This window comes from Nelumbo lutea, chromosome 4 (assembly GCF_056320005.1).
Source record: "Nelumbo lutea isolate HS-2025 chromosome 4, American lotus-T2T, whole genome shotgun sequence".
Classification (NCBI taxonomy): Eukaryota; Viridiplantae; Streptophyta; class Magnoliopsida; order Proteales; family Nelumbonaceae; genus Nelumbo; species Nelumbo lutea.
The window spans coordinates 79,299,540-79,316,664 of NC_142687.1; the positions used below are offsets into that span (position 1 = coordinate 79,299,540).

The 17,125-nt window shown below is 40.7% G+C and overlaps 1 protein-coding gene and 1 long non-coding RNA gene across 2 annotated transcripts; one reads left to right on the forward strand and one right to left on the reverse strand.

Annotated features, from left to right (window-relative positions):
* Window positions 1-12,098: 12,098 nt before the first annotated feature.
* Window positions 12,099-12,590, reverse strand: LOC148861228 (uncharacterized). The gene has a single exon (XM_088985025.1). The coding sequence runs from the start codon at window positions 12,588-12,590 to the stop codon at window positions 12,099-12,101; it is 492 nt and encodes a 163-aa protein (XP_088841151.1).
* Window positions 12,591-14,257: 1,667 nt separating this feature from the next.
* Window positions 14,258-16,096, forward strand: LOC148861229 (uncharacterized). The gene is made up of 3 exons (XR_016112529.1): window positions 14,258-14,659; window positions 14,764-14,841; window positions 15,864-16,096. It is a non-coding gene; the product is annotated as an uncharacterized LOC148861229 (long non-coding RNA).
* Window positions 16,097-17,125: the final 1,029 nt, after the last annotated feature.

Here is a 17,125-nt window from a genome sequence, read left to right on the forward strand (position 1 = left end):
CGCGGGCTCGATTATAGGCACCCGAGAAGTATCACTTGGGTCGTCTTACTCTTCTTTCTCTTCTTCATGCCCGAGAAGAGGTTGGTTATCGAGACACCCATCACAATGCCTGTGAAAAGCTAGCACCGAGTCAGCTGAAGTGATAAGATAAAAGATAACATAAAAAGTAAAGTGTGTGTGCCAAGTTGGCGACCTACCTGGAGGACTCAACTTGGTTGCGACAAGCTTGTCCTCGGCCAGATAGTCTCCCAACTCCAGACCGAGATCTACTAAGGTTAGCATCTTCTTTTTCATCTTCCTAATCAAGCAATCTTTGGGGTCAATAATGGCAGTTCTCCATTGAGTTTAGAAGGGCCAACCCCATTCAACGATCACAGTAAAGTACCTAGTCTTCCAGGCCGGCACCTTGGATGAGTATTTATGAAGCAGCATGTATCCAGGTCATTAAGTGATGTAATAGCTAAACTTGTTGACCCCTTTGGGGCCGACAAGTTTCTTCTTGATCGAGTAGAGCAAGGTGAAGGTATCTATATCTAAGGGGAGGTTTGCAGTCATGGAACAAAGAAATGGTACCAACCACAATGCGAACTGAGTTCGGGTGAAGCTGATCTATGGTGCCACCCAAGAAGTTTAGGACTTCAACAATAAAGGGGTGAAGTAGAAACTGGATCCCTGCAATCAACTACTCCTCGAAGACAGCAATGTCGTCATCATTGTGCTCCCATGGAAAGTTTTCTAAAGGAAGACTATAACCATAGTGGTTGGGAGACTTATAGTGGGCAGCTAAGGCCCTAATCCGCTCAAATGTTAAGATCGAAGGACCGAAGCAATCGGGCCCCCAAGAAGGATGAGCGTGGCGAGAGGACAAAGCCTTTTTACCAGAAGCTTTTCACTCCTAAATTGAGGTGTCCTCCTCAGTCGGGTTAGACTCCGAGCTGGGGGCGAACGTGGCCATCTCGGTCGGGCCAGATTCTATGTCTTGGACCGAGATGCCCACCTTGGCCTGACCAAACTCACTACTCATGTCAAGCAAGCTACCTGTGCTACTAGACATACTTAATTAAAGGCAAGAAACAAACTCGAGGCAAGGCAAGGGAAGGTGACTTACCTAAGACCGAATCAGAGAGAAGTGACCTCAGAAATAAGATAGATAGCACCGACCTAGAAGCTAGCGTGCGACCTCCAGAATGCAAGAATCTGAAATAAGACAAGGCGAATGGGACCCCAAGGCCCATATTTATTGCCATAGTAGTCGATCTTGGATGACTCAGATCAACACGATCCGATGACTCATGAAAACTGGTTGCATGGCTTTCGAGGCTGAAATCAGTAGAACGTGTGTTTTCACATCCGTAGAGTTTGTAACTCGTGTGATGTTCGCACATCCCTGATACCCGACCTGGTTTTACGATTGAGCCAGTTGGGTTATCTGAAGAGATGAGAGATCCATCATATAGATGGCCGAACCCTACAGGTAGGTTGGGTGAAATTTCAAAAATTTCTCTCTCCCATATGGGAATCACATTCCCTATTTTAGAAAACTGCATTTTTAATGATCAATCTTGAACCCTAAACCAGACCAGATCTAAAACCAAAAGGTAGGATAGGGAATACCTGATACAAAGTAGTAGTAACTCCCAATGAAGGTGTTCACGCCCAAGAAGATAACCAAAGACTGCTCCCACTGAAGATGACACAGCGTAGGGTGGAGTAGAATCAGTAGAGTGGTTCTTCAGCAAGAACCTGATTCTTCACCAAGAATCTGATGGAGGGCGAGTGAGCACAACTTCATATCAGTTTTTCTTCCAAAAATTGATATCAAGAACCATACTTGAGCGCTCCTATAGGTGGAGATCGAACTGGCAATGGCGGCAACAACAGGAGAAGACGAGCAGAAGATGGCGCCAGTCCAACTGCAGTTGTCTTCTCTCTTGTATCAGTAATCTAATGGATTAATTGGGGTTTGCCCTCCTCCTCTATTTATAGCCTTAAAGAGAGGTTTTCCTAATCCCATTAGCAGTTTCCTAATCCAAATCTTGTATTTGGATCTAGACTCTCTTTAAGATATAAGGATAATCCCTTATCTTATTTGCAGATAAATATCAGCCCTCCTAATCTAATTAGGAGTTTCCTAATTCAAATCTCTATTTGGATCTGGACTCTTTGAGTGGATAGGGACAATCCCTTATCTTATCTGCTGATATAAATCCCAGAACCGCCATTCTTTAATTAATCATATTAAACCAGTTCGAATTGGGCTTAAGGCCCATTAAGGTCATGTGCTCACTTTTCCTCCAAACTACTGCCCAGTTGGGTATCCTTGTATGGCGTGGGACCCAAACATTGATCTACACATCAACCACATGGGTTCAGCTTAGCCTCTATTATAAGGCCTGGCTAAATTCACTGTAGGAGACAGTGAACCCTTGAGTCCATCACCATGGGCTCTTAATGGGCCCAACATTTACACTAAATGGTCCATTGGTCAAGCTACCTTATAAAAACCTAAGAACTGTGAGTAGATGCAAGATTAGTCCATCAGGTATTACCCTCAATGGTCTTACACTTAAACTCTCAGCACATAATGATTAAATAGTGCCCGACAAGAGAGGACCTCTCCCTCGGCTACAAGGTTCAGTGCTGCACTCTCTACTCACATGGATTCCAGGAATTAAAACCTTTTGAAAACATTTTGAATATATATATTATATATATAGATATATATATATCCATATAAATATATTTTGCAAAACAAATTTCAATGATTGAAATCGATTGCCAGTAGTTTTGGTTTCAATTAGAGAGAGTGCATCCCCGATCATTCACTTTGTCCATCAAAGGGGTTGATCATATCACTATGATCACCCACTCAGATGAATTCTCAAACTATCCCAACATACCCAGGTTTTGACCCCCTCTAAGGATCTCACTTATTGGCATATTTAAGACAACCCAATCCAACATTTAGTAAAGTATCATAATCGAATCTAGGGGTCAAGTGTAACATTCTAGTTTTGTCCATCTATCTCCAAGGTCCAGGGCAATACTGGAATTCTGATTTAATTCAGGGTTTCAAGAAAACACACACTGCATGTACCTTAGGTCTCACCTTGGTAGCTGAGACAAGCCACCCCAACCAACTTGGCGGCACATTAGTGTCAGCCTTGGCAGGATAAATCTCCCCAGATCTATCCAATGACTGTGAAGATTCTAAATTAACACGAGTCTCATATGTGTCCAGTTTAAGGGTATTACACAGAAACACACCATAATAACATAAATCAAATATGTACTTTATTCATTTACATTAAATGTCATAAGGTACATCATTCTTATTGGAGCTAAGAGCATACACTGTCTAACATTATCATGGTCTGACCTCTAGACCAGATCGGACTAAGCCAAATCCACCTAAGCTCATTATGAACTCCCCGCACCAAGTCAAGACCCTTGGCATGAGGAGTGGGGGGCAATTGATGGGGGGTTATTTGGTCGAACCTACTAATAAGCAGACACATGGACGCGACCACCTGATTGGACATTAATAAGGTATTTCTTGCCACCTCAACAGGATAGGTCACCTTGGGCACCTTGGCCAAGACCAAGGATCAAGTAGCTCGTTATGACACAACTTGCTGAGGTGACATGTAGCAGACTTCTAGAAGCAAGCCAGTTGTCTCTGAGCTGTTCTAGATCATGCCACACGTCTGTAGGCCTTATCCTCATCCCGCCCGAATCGGACAGCTTCGGTAAGCCTTATTGGCTATCACAAAGCCCACCTCCTACTACAAAACGGACTCTTAAAAGCATGGACTGAGGATCTCAGAGGTGTTTCATGAGACCTATAGCATGTCACCCATATAAAGGTATCTACCTTAGTGACACAAGGTACGTGCTATGGTCACACCATCCGACAACGCACTGCGGCGCAATCATAGGCAGTAGCACGCACAGTAGGCCGCACAGCAACAGGCACCGCCTAGCATCGCTACACAGCAGCACGCACCGCCAGGCAACAGCGCGCACCACACGCACTGCACGGCAGCACGCACCGCGCACACGCCTGGCACCGCACGGCAGCGGCATCATGAGGCACGCGCGCGCACTGCGTGACAGCAGCACTGCGCACATGCACCACGCGGCAACGGCACCATGAGCCGCGCGCACGCACCCAACAGCAGCAGTAGAGCAGGGCCCACACGACAGCTCATAGGGGTGGGCCCATCCTTATCTGGACACATCAAGCCAACTCGCCGCCAGCTTACCTTATCCTTATCTTATCCCTTATCCCTTATCTTAATCTAATCTCATCTTTATCTTATCTTAAGAGTGAGTTACCATTAGGAGTAGGTAATTAGGAGTTTGAGTTCAAGTTGGAGTTTGAGTTTAATTAGGAACTTCCTTCTGTAATCTCCTATTTAAGGAGCTACGAATTGAAATAAAACATCCAGTTTTCCAGCCAAAAAAAGAGTGAGGAGAGTTTGGGTGGTCTCTTGGACAATTCACCCCAAGGGAGAGTTCGGGTGGGTCTCTTGGACAAATCACCCATTCAGTTTCCGCAATAGGGTCTACACGCAAGGGAAGGCGCAAGGGGAAGCAGAGCTTTCGCACCGTGGACTGACCCATGATGGAATCCTACGCGCGGAACCATACCAGTACGCGCAATTCATTACTCACTTTCCTACTTGTAATCAAGCTTTTAGTTCGCACACATAGAGTATTGACTTAAGCATCAAAGCAATCACATTGGGTAAGCCACCTCGGGTCCTCCGAGCCCTATGTCCTTGCAGTTCGACCGATCAACTAAGCAACCGACATCCAAACTGTCCTCCAGCTAAGAGCATCTATATCGCACACCATCAATTTGTATATGCACATCTATCACCATTTGATTAGGACCCACCATGCGATATGTTAATGCAAATTGATAATGTTCAATCTACGCTAATCCCTACTAGCTTGACAACTTGAATGAAATTGAAGAGATCGGTATGTCAGCTCTACAAAGTAAGCATACATGAGAGAGTCCGGGGGGTGAGGGAAATGCGATGGTCAAGTTAGCATTGAGCTAAGAGAGCAAGAAACAGAAAGAGCTTATGGGTAGAGATTTAGAGCAAAGAGTGAGAGTGAGAGTGAGAGTTAACGTGAGTGTACCGTTGGATGGAAAAAGATTACCCTTATATAGATCTGAGGGTCCAGTCAAAGAGCGCTCGACATATTCGGAGGTAATGGGCCTCAACCATTGATTCTTGGGGGATACTCCTAAATAGTCACCACGTTCACTCTTTTCTGGTTCGCCAAGAAGCGGGAGGAACCAGGGTAATCGTTGCCAGGTGGGCGACGTGTCTCCACACATTTCGGGGATACTAAGTGACCTGAATATGGAAGATAAAGCACGTAGGTTGGTCTCCGAGGTCGGATAGCTCATTAGGTTATTGGTTGTTTGGGTCGAATTTTTAGCTCGGGGCTGTTGCGAGCTACCTCAATAGGACTTGTTGTGAATGTTGGGAAAATCCCCCCTCCCCCCTGGCTATTCATTTCCATGGCCAAATGAATGGGGTCATCACCCATCAGAGTAAGATAACTGGGAGTGATGGGTCTCTCGAAATTGCATTTAGTAAAATACTTTGAGATTAATAGCGACTCTATGCCATCCATCCAAGATAAGACTATTCTAGCTAAGTATAGAGAGAGAGAGGGAAGGGGTTAGGCACCCCTCTCTCTTGTTAGTGTGAATCCCAGATTCCTCTCTTCGCTTAAACTGGATCCAAGAATTAGGTTCTCTAGCAACTCGAAGGAGCATGGTTGTTTCTTTCTTCCCTTCCAGACCAGTCCCCTTTTGGATGTAGGGGCTTGAGCAAAAGGGTGAGGAATCCCTCACCCCTTTTCTATCAGAGCACCACCTTCAGACTCAGTAGACTGGTATGAAGAGTAAAAAGACATGCTAGCCCCTCGGTCACCAGAGAACACTCCAATTGCAGAATTAAATCAATGATAAACAAACAAACAAATAAAAAAACAAATAAATAGGCAAACAAGCGGAAGACAAAAGCACGTTAGCGAACTGCTAAATCTACCCCGAGCAAGGGAAAAAGGAGAATGAGGTAGTGGACTTTACCTCCTGTGACCTTAAGATTGATGATACTGTAGGATTCGTAGGCAGAGGTTCAGGATGTAACTGGGTTTTCGTTGATGCCGAAACCCTAACTCGAGTTCTTGTAACCTTAAGAATGAAGATGCTGCAAAGTTCGCGTGTAGAGATTCAGTGTGTTGATGCCAAAACCCTAAGTCGAAATGGTAGAAGGGCAGCACTCGGGGGCTGAGGAAGATGCGCTCGATGATAATCAGTAGAAGTGCCCGATAGAAGCAGACCAATCGTCTCTCCCTTTCATATACTCTCAAGCTACTCTTCCCTACCAGTGTTTTCCCCTATTTTCTTGGAATGAGTGCCTACCATTCCTAGAGAATGGGTAACTTTGTAATTTTGGTAAGGATGGTAATTTGGTAATTTGAGGGCTTTTGGGGTTTCCTACCAATTTGGGGCAAAAAGGGGTAATTGGTAATTTTGAGGGGGATCGTTGATTGGGGGGGTCGGAAGGGGTAGATTAGGAAGGATAATTGGGTAATTTTGGTGAATATGGACCTTTTAGTAATTTTGGTTAAAAGGGCAATTTGAGAATTTTGGATGGAGGGTAATTTGGGAACTTGGTTAGGGAGTATTTTGGTAATTTGGAAAGAGGGTAATTTTGGTGATTTGATCAAGGGGTATTTTGGTAATTTGGTCAAGGGTATTTTGGTAATTTGGAAAGAAGATAATTTTGGTAATATGGTCAAGGGGTAATTTGGTAATTTGGTTAGGGGTATTTTGGTGATTTTGTCGAGGGGTATTTTGGGTAATATGGTCAAGGGTATTTTGGTGATTTGGTTAGGGGTAATTTGGTAATTTGGTTAGGAGTAATTTGGTAATTTGGAAAAGGATAACTTTTGGTAATTTAGTCAGGGGGTATTTTGGGTAATATGGCTAAGGGAATTTTGGTGATTTAGGAAGGAGGGGTAATTTGGGAATTTGGTTATTGGGTAATTTGGAAAAAGGGTAATTTTGGTGATTTGGTCAAGGGGTATTTTGGTAATTTGGTCAAGAGGGGTATTTTGGTAATTTAGAAGAGGATATTTTTGGTGATTTGGTCAAGATGTATTTTGGTAATTTGGTTAGGGGGTATTTTGGTGAATTGGTCAAGGGGTATTTTGGTAATTTGGTCATAGGGTATTTTTGTAATTTAGTTAAGGGGTTTTTAGTTGAAACTTGGTAGGGTGGGGATTTTGGACATTTTGGGTCAATTTGTGAGGTCAAATTGGTCCAATTAGGTTCGGATCAGGCAGATCTAAAAAAGGTTTGATTCGACTAATCTAGAACCTTGGGATGGAATCTTTTTGGAGGAAGGGGCAAGCAAGGAAAGTTTTGGGTGAAATTTCACAAGGTATGGTTTTGGGGTAGTCTGAGGTGTTTGGTGAGGTTAGATTGGGCAAACTGGGCACAGATCGGGTAAATTTGAGATTCGACCAACCTGGGTTCGTGAAATAGAATCTTGGCATGATAGAGTGTAGATGGTGGTATTTTGGGCTGAAATTTGATGTGCAAGTGTTTAAGTGTGTCCAAAGTCTAAAGTTGGTGTGTAATCAGTTCAGGGGGGTCAAGGTCATAAAAATTTGAGTCAACGGGACTTTTTGGAACGAAATTTTGGTTTAATAGAAGGGCAAATGAGGGAATCTAGGGTTAAAACCTTATAGGATGTTATTTTGGTGTATCTAGAGTAAAATGGTGTGGTCTGATTGGTTCGGATGTGTTAAGATGAAGGGGATCTAGGTTTCGAGTGCCTAGGCTAACGAGAGACGTTAGAATGGAATCTTTACTTGATGAAGGGGTAAATTATGGAACTTTGAGCTAAAATTTCATGGGTAGGTGTTGTGCCTGATGGTGGTGTCTGATCTTATGGCTGAGGTGAAAGTAAGGGTTGATCGGGGCTATCGGAGAGGTATCAAGCAAGTTTAACGGTGGATTTGGAGGGTTTTGGGGCTAAAAGTTTGAATTTTGGGGTTTTTGGATGTTTCAGAAAGATTTGATCAAGGATTTGGGGTCAATTGGGGTTTAGGCGATGGACTGAGCAAAAATCGGGTGCTAACATCTGTTAATCTGCCTTCAAACGAGATTGATATTGTTTAGTCAACATGAGCTAGTCTGGGAGAAATATTCCCCGAAGGTCCCTGCCATGTATAATGTTGAGGTTTCCTAAGATGATTCTGGGTTGCCATATGTATGTCCATAATTGAGGGGTCATTTTACCCCCTTCATGGCCGGCTCCCAAGCTTCGTAGTTCCCATTCACCTGATTGATGATGATCTGGGAGTCACTACAAGCCTTCAAGTCTTTCACACAGATCTCCTTTGCAAGGGATATACCAACAATTAAGGCCTCGTACTCGGCTGTGTTCTACTTCTGACCTAGGGGAGGGTGCCATACTACACCTCCAAGCTCGATTGTGGTTCGTTGAATGCAGAGGTTAGTGCGTTGAATGTTCATTCTGAGATGAAATCTTCTAGAACTTGAGCCTTAATAGTTGGATGCGGTTTGAATTTGATATCGCACAAGCTCAATTTGATGGTCCACTTGGTCTATCTCTTGGACACCTCGGGCTTTTAGAGGATTTGGTGTAGGGGCTAGTTGGTGAGCACGACAATTGTGTGAGCTTGGAAATATGAACTCAACTTACGAGTTGAGACAATAAGAACAAAAGTGAGCTTTTCGATGTTGGGGTATTTGGTCTCGGTTACATGTAAGACCCTACTTACATAGTAAACAAGTCGATGCACTTTGTCTACTATCTGGACCAGTGCAAAGATAATGACTTCGTCATTGGCTGATAAGTATAAGAGTTCGTCCCTAGGCTCAGGCCTTGTTAACAACGATGGCGATCTTTCCAATGGTCAAGATCATGCTCAACGTCAGCCGTCAGCAAGAAATAATGGTGTTGAAGCTTCACGACCCATTGGGTACCCTTGACCCAACCCACCTTGACCCTCTTCTCCTAACTCTAATGGGTCACTTGACCCATATGACCCCTAGAATGGGTGGGTTTTGATGTGGTTGGGTTGGGTGGGTCAAAAGGGTAAAAGTCAAGATTGCCAACCCTACTATCTCCATTGGGAATCAGGGATGGAGGATAACTCATATCCTCAATGGGGATTAAGATCGGGGATAGGGAATATGATCCCTGCCTCAATTTTGATCCGTTGTCATTCTTATAGGCTGCATTTGATTAAGGTGTAAATGTGAATTGACGTAAAATTTAACCATCGGTTCGCATTTACACCCGTTTATTTTCAATGTAAAAGTGGACCGATGTAAAACTCTACACCCGGTTCACTTTTGCAGTTGTTTGTTTTTCATGTAAAAGTTACAACGAAAAATTGATGTAATTATATTTTTGCCTGATTTTTACATCGATAATCAATGTAAATGATACATCAATAAAATTGATGTACTTTTACATTCATTCTCACTTAAAAATTCCCAAGATCCAATAGTTTTAAACCGATAGACTTTTACACAATGGATTTTTTCATTAACTAAGTTCTACATGATGGATTTTTCCACCACATTCAAACGTGGCCATAGGAGACTATCGAATTCTAGAAAAATACTTGGCTCCTACACAATTGAAAGACACATCCGACCAAAGCCGTTTTACATATTAATTTTGATTTAGGATTTAAGGGTTTAGAGTTTAGACGTAAAATTCAAGAGCTTTCATTCGAAAGGTAGGAGTATCGCCCTTAAGGCTGGCCTAGACCTCGCTTAATCTTAGAAATTGAGGGACCGAATTTAGTAAGCACAACATAGGAAGCACATTCATTGAGCACTTTATAAATATTCTGACAACCGTTAAAAGTTGTCTTTATTCTTTTTTTAAGGGTAGGTTGGGGGTATTTCAAGGGACAAATGTTGAAAAATTTTGAAAGTGCTTATTTAATGTGCTTATAATGATGTTCCTAACTAATCCGGACTCAGAAATTGACCATTGAAAATGTATATCACATCATTAGGCCACCTAACACGAGTTCGGGTTTCCTACACAATCCTTCCTATACATCAAATCAAAGAGTGCCATGTCAACACTCTCTCGTGTTAAAATTTTACATGTACAAGTTAGAATAATAGACGTTTCAAATGTCTTTCTTGTTTTTAGTATATTATAATTAGAGTTTCTTTTTCCTATTTCATTCAAATAAAAAACAAAGAAAATTAATTAGTCGAGAATAAGAGTTCTGCCTTGACTTCCGATTTCCAAGAATTAAACGCATGAAAGTTGAGGCTCTCTGACTGATAACCAACTGGAATAAAAAATCGAGATAAAGTATTTAACTAACATTTCTTTGTCGATTTTAATATGTAGATAGACAGTATTTAATTTACCTTTCTCTGTCAATTTTAATATGTAGATAAACAACAAAAGATTCAAAAGAATAGAGAATTAATCTATCATCAGTCGTAGTTTTATGTTAAGAAGGCTAACCACCGATTTGAAACTTTATATAGTTGATCATTTATAGCATTTTTTTGAGATTTGCATAGCATCCGCCACTGTAACCTGGATATTGGACTTAGAGTTGTCAAGGACATCCATATAGAATACTTATGCCTTGGGGTTTCGGGGATGTCGATGGGGATGCTTGATGCACCTCCTTCAGTTGTTGATAGTTTGGACGAGTGGGAGAACGAAGGGAAAATGAGCTTCTCTATGCTAGTCTCAGGGGAGTTAAGCAACTAATTCACCGTTAATGCAAGGTTGCCGTTAAAGAGTGTCGACACTACTCTCATCCTGACTGCCTACCTTTTACAGATCTAGGGTAAGATGGTTAGATTAGATAATGGAGATATCAGACAATAATAATGTTCGAAGAAAGTTGAAACTAATGACCGACTTGACTAGGAGAGCCAGCACTTTCTTCTCCGACCACCGTTGCCCTAATTTCTGCTGGTTTCAGGTCAGTTGGGAGCGAAGACTTGGCCTTAGAACCTGAAGCAAAATGAGAAATAGGAATTAATTTTCTTGGGTTTGGTCTTCTGGGGTTTTGCGCCATTAAAATTGGAGAGAGAAGAGAAAGAAATGCCTGGCATGGCGTGAAGAGGGAATTTGAAGCTGCGAAAGTCTGAAATGGCATTTGGAATCTGAAGTAAGAACCTATTAGAACAGTGGAGTGACTTGGAAAATGAAATAGGAAAAATAAATCCTAATCCGTATTTTTTATTTATTTTAAAATTTTAATATGCTAAAAACAAGAAATACGTTGGAAATGTTTGTTATTCTAATTCACACGTGAAATTTTAACATAAGAAAGTGCTGATATGGCATTCTTTGATTTGATGTACAAGAAGGTATTCAGGAAGGATTGTGAGAAAATCCGGACTCACCTGACACCTGAGAGCTTGTTATAACTTATTTAATGCACACCCACATAGATCTTAGCCCCTATATGTGGTATGTATACATCACTGATCCTGTCCAAGCCTTACTGGGCCTTTATATGTCTGGCCCGTAAATCACAGGGCTGCAGCTGGGCTAGGGTCGTGCTTCCTGTTGCCACCCCTTGCCAACTGGCAACTGTGCCCATCCCAGGTTCACTATGGAGTAAACAAAGATGCCAACTTATGGGTAGATGCATGCTACGTTACTGAATATGATGATGATTTCAGTTTCGTTCTCAGAAATTAACTTGGAGATTTCAATCATTTGGGTAAAGTAGAAAACCATGAGAGGTTTGCTTGGAGATTTCAATCATTACAACCGATCCTACCAAGCACCAATTCATGCATGTAGTAGATTAAAATCAAAACTCCACCATGATCATATTCATCCAAATTGCTTAATTATAGTTTAGGTCACCTAAAGTGGATCGACTTGTTAGTTCAACTTCTTTTTCCTTTTCCCAGACTACGGAACGGAAACCAGAAAAGCAAACATACATAGAGAGAACTAATACATTAATACCATAGAATTCATCAAGAAACCATGCATTTAACCAAGCATCAAGTTTCATTATTACTTAGCACCGACTACCATTGAAAGATTGACTTCCTTGGCTTCCCTTGCTTCTTTGATTTCCTTGACTTCATTTTCCTCGAAAGCAGAGACGGGATAGGACCTGAACAGACCGCTCGGAGTCTTGAAGATGATCTTGCCGGTGCTGGGATCATCGAGGCTCATCTCTGCCAAGGTGACCCAAATCAAGAGCTCTTTGGCCTTGACACCAGTCAGCTTCTTGATCCTGTTTGGTTCAACATAGGCTGTCACCTCAGCTGCAAATGAGACTAGCTTTCCGATCGATTCAAACTTGTGCTGAGTTTTCTTCTTCTGTATGAACCAGACAAAACCAGTTTCCTCTACGTACCCACATTCTTCTGCTTCTTTGATTTGGATGAGACCAGTGGGGAATCCAGCAGCCCCTAGAAACACCTTGAATCTCTCTTGGCAAACTTCATGCCCATGGTGGATCTCGGCCTTGGCTCTGATATCTGGTGTGATTACAGACATCTCCTCTATATACGTATGACAGCAAAGTGACTACTATATATAGATAGTGGAGACGCTGTTCTATAATGTTGCCCTCGTTCCTGTGATGGGTCTACATACCGACTATGCCCTTGCTCCCATTTGCGATGTAATAATTAAATGAATGCAAACATAATACGACTTGACTTTGTGACTTGTGAGTTATGACGAATCAGTGATTCGGTTGGTCTTGGTTTTTGCATTTATTATGTGGGTTATTTTACTGACCTTTCCATTGTATCGGAGAGCAATGACTCACATCTAGGCGGGCCCCACCAGGCATGGTAGTGGGCCCTTCTCCAGATTCTTTGACACCCGTACCTTAAATAACCCCAGCTTCGCCTTCATCAAATTTTGCACTCTGGTTCACTTTGGCTTGTGTTTGGCAATATCGTATTTATGCATTGACAAATGATAGAATTGGCAAATGAGATGTAAAAAAGTAAATTTATATTTAAGTGGGCTTTTGATAAGGACACATGTTTTATTGGAATTCATATTTTCATCCACTATAACTAAAAGTCTATTTGATAAGAAGTAAATTTGTCAGTGCAAACTAACCTAATTTTATAATTTATATAGACCGTTTTACACTCTACATATTTGCATTTCCACTTATTTGTCTCATTTCCAAATGCAGTCAAAAGTGGGTCAGCCCTTCACGAGCTGGCATGGCACGACATAAAATTCTAATAGAGGGAATCTACATACAACTATGTCCGAAACTTCAAGGGCGGTGATTACAATTATCAAACTTGAAGGGAGATTTGATAATAAAAGATTCTACATACCCAGGGTTAACTGATCGGTGCACAAATTTCTTAAACAATAAATTAATTAGTTGGATCTCATTAAGCTAATCAACAATGGACAATGGTGGCCTAAAGTCTGTATTCAAGAACAATCATGGGTCGGCTGTCTGAGGACCCACCTCAAAAACCCATAAGCAACTGCGCCTCAACCTTCTCAAGCAGGGACCTAGTACATTTAATGCCCCATTCTCACATGTCAGGTTTAAGAAATCAGCAACAACAAAGGGCCCGTTTGATTTGCCGGACATTTGAATTTTAACTGTTTGTTTGGATGGAATTGAAATCTTATTCTTATTTCTGGTGGAATGATATTCTCTCATTTGAGGAAATGACCATTATCTCTCCTTCCTTAAGAATGAAATTTCATTTCTACTGATTCTAATGTTTATTTTTATTCTTGTCTGAATCAAATACACTATCAAAATAGCCATTGTACTTAGGAAGGATTCCAATTTTAAATCTGACTGCAAATCAAAGGAACCCAAAATCTCATTGATAACCCAACCACCACCAATGTATGATTTTAGATCTATAATTTATGCTTACTTGCTACCGTACCATGAGGGTGGAAATTGGGTTCATGTGGATGGGTTAGATGTGGAACCCACTCATTTAACATATCCATCTACTTGTGGTCCAAACAATTGACTGAGATGTCCAACCTACAGATATCATTCTAACCCAACTAACGCACACCTACCTAAATATCTATTTATTGTGTTTGAAAGAGAAAAAAAAGAAGAGAGAGAAAAAAGAAAGAGAAGATTGATGGAATCCAACGCAATAAAATCATTAACCATTGGTGGTTCATTTACTAGGATCTCACTCGTTGTAGCATAGACCTGGGATCACATCTCCCCTGCCACCGAACCGAGCTGTAATTGAATTATTTGGGCTTGAGTTCAATAAGGCCTGGTTCGAGTTTGAAGCTAATCGAGTTCAAATCAAGCTCGAATCTCATGATAGGCTTGAATCCAAGTGGTGAAATATTTAGCTCTAAAGCTCGCGATTCGGACTCGTTTACCCACATGTGACCTGACCAGTGACCACGCTACCACAGGTCTCACAGACCCACTCACCCACATACGTGCCTGTTGATGTGCCCAAACAAAACCCAGATTAATTCCATAATGCTTAATTATAATCTTAAAAGTTAAAACTCAAAACAAAGGGGGATAGGGGGGGGGACCTAGTTTAACACTCTTGAATTCAATCAAAACTTCAAAAGATTCAAACTCAGTAAGTTTTTCTCTTTCTCTCTCCCAGTCTCTTTCTCCTTTCCTCTCTCTTTTCTCTCTCTCTCTTTCTATTTTCTAATAAAAGAATACCTTTCTTTTCGACAGTTTCAGGCTTGCAGGCTGCAGCAGTTCTATTCAGCCCAAAATCAGTCTGAGAGAGACGGCCATCCGTGTTTTATATCAGTAAGTTTCGCTCTCTTTCTCTCTCTATCTCTCCTTCCATCCCTCTCTATATCTCTCTCCCCCTTTCGTTGATAGATTATTTTCCGCACGAAAACTAATTAACAATGGAACGATTTTTGAAAGAAAAGAAAGAGGAAACAACATTTTTGTAATCAAAAGTGAAATTGGGATAGAGATTCAAATATTTAGATTGGGACTCATATAGTATGATTGTTACTAAACAGAGCCTTTTTTTTTCTAATCAAAGCTTAATAGAAAATTTGATGTTTAATTTGTGGGTTTTGTTGTGAGAAAACTATTAGGCAATTTGATGCTTTATTGTGAAAAAAGCACGGTTGATATGTTGAATATAGGCTCGAATTCGAGCTTGCGAGCTCAAATTTGCAAGCTCATTTAGTTTTTTCAACTTTCGAGCCAAACTCGAACTTATCGAACACTTGATCAAATCGAACTCGAACTCGAATTCGAACATATGACTATATTAATAGAACCGAGACAATACATGTCAAAGTTTGGTTAAGCACAATTCGGTCGCAGCCCTAGATTAAGTGTTAGACAAGTGATATTTTATTCCCACTTTCAAACATACATCAATTCATCAAAAAAATTAAAAAATATGAGCTTCAAATGGTAATTACCTCACAGTTTTCTTCCCTCCTTCAGTGAAGGCATTCTGATCATTCTTATTAGTTCAAGTCAATAGACTTGCCATGTCACATTAATAATATAGGACAAGTTAAATTAAAGGAGAACCCTTATCTTTATCTCTTCGTCTTCCCCATCTTCTCTTCAAAACAAAGACCTATTTTAACCATGAAATTGGCACTGATCAACAAACAAAGAATGTTGCTTATAGAAACTCCAACAATCTCTCATCTAAAAACCCATTATAGATGTCTCTTTCCTCTCTCATCTACTTTTTGAAGAGGTTGTATGCCTTTACCTTCCTTTTCAACACCTTTCTTATGTTGACATGGATCTTTTTAAGATTGTAACATTCATATTATGTCTCCTCTTATCAGAAACAAAGAAGAGAGGATGCTGAGTAAGCAAACTGATGGGTTTAACTCTAGTTTTTCTGTCTGTAATCCCCAAGAAAATAGAAGGGGATGGTTGCTCAACGAGTCAACTGTAAAACTTATGCCCATGAAGAATCCTAAAAGTTTTCCATGCAATGTAGGCACTATTTCCCCTTGAATGATTATTGTTTCAAACTTCAGAATTTTATGTTTTGTTCAGTATATGATTAAGAATCCATAAATTTTGCACACAAGAAAAGAGAGAACTATAATTGGAACAACTCATTCTACACTACATTAATGTAAGGAGAGAGAACAAATAAGTTGAACGATCTATTTCTTCCATCATTGGCGACAGAGACTCCATTTGTTCATCATTTTTTTACAGGATTAAACCAGATTGTGACCCAATTCTCTATCGGATTATGGATTTTGTCCTCCCAATTTTTCCCTAAGGCTCCATTTGGGAAGAATGTAAATGCTGGTTCAATGTATACATGCACTCTGGTTCAATTTTGTTAGTGTTTGGCAATAATGCATTTGTGCCTTGACAATAACAGAAAACACTGATTCCAATGCATGTTTGTACCCAAAATGAGGACAATGTTCATATCAGAAAAGGATATAAATTTTGCACTTAAAGTTGATCAATATTTCAATCTCGGGATTTGTGCTTACACCCATTACAACTAAAAATCATTTGACAAAAAAATAAATTTATCATTGCAAAATTAAACCAACATTCCAGAATGCACTCTATATATTTTTATTTGTACTCTATTTGCACTCTTCCTAAACAAATCCCAAATAACAACATGCCTATGTTGTGTTATGTGATTCTTTTTCTTCCATATCATCTTCTTCGAATTCATTTACAAAGATTTGAAGTTTTCTTTTTTTATACAAAAGAGAGGTCGACCAGGTCAAAATCTTGGTAGCAAATATCCCCTTGACCATATGAGAGATGAAAACAACGAATAGAGTTCTACCAAACTCTGTTGGAATTGAAAACCACCACAAGAAAATGAAGAGCAGAGATAGAATCATTGGAGTTGGGTTTATTCGCTGAAAGGGAAGAGAAAGAACACAGGTGAGAGTTCTAGGGCTTTATTTTGAAGAGAGCATCGGTAAGATGAAGAGATAAGATGATGGTTCTTGTCCTCCATTAGTTTTATGTTGTCCACTATTACTGATGTGACATGGCTGGCTCACACTCATTTGGACCAATAAGAACATTCTAAAGGACACATTCATCTTTCATTGAA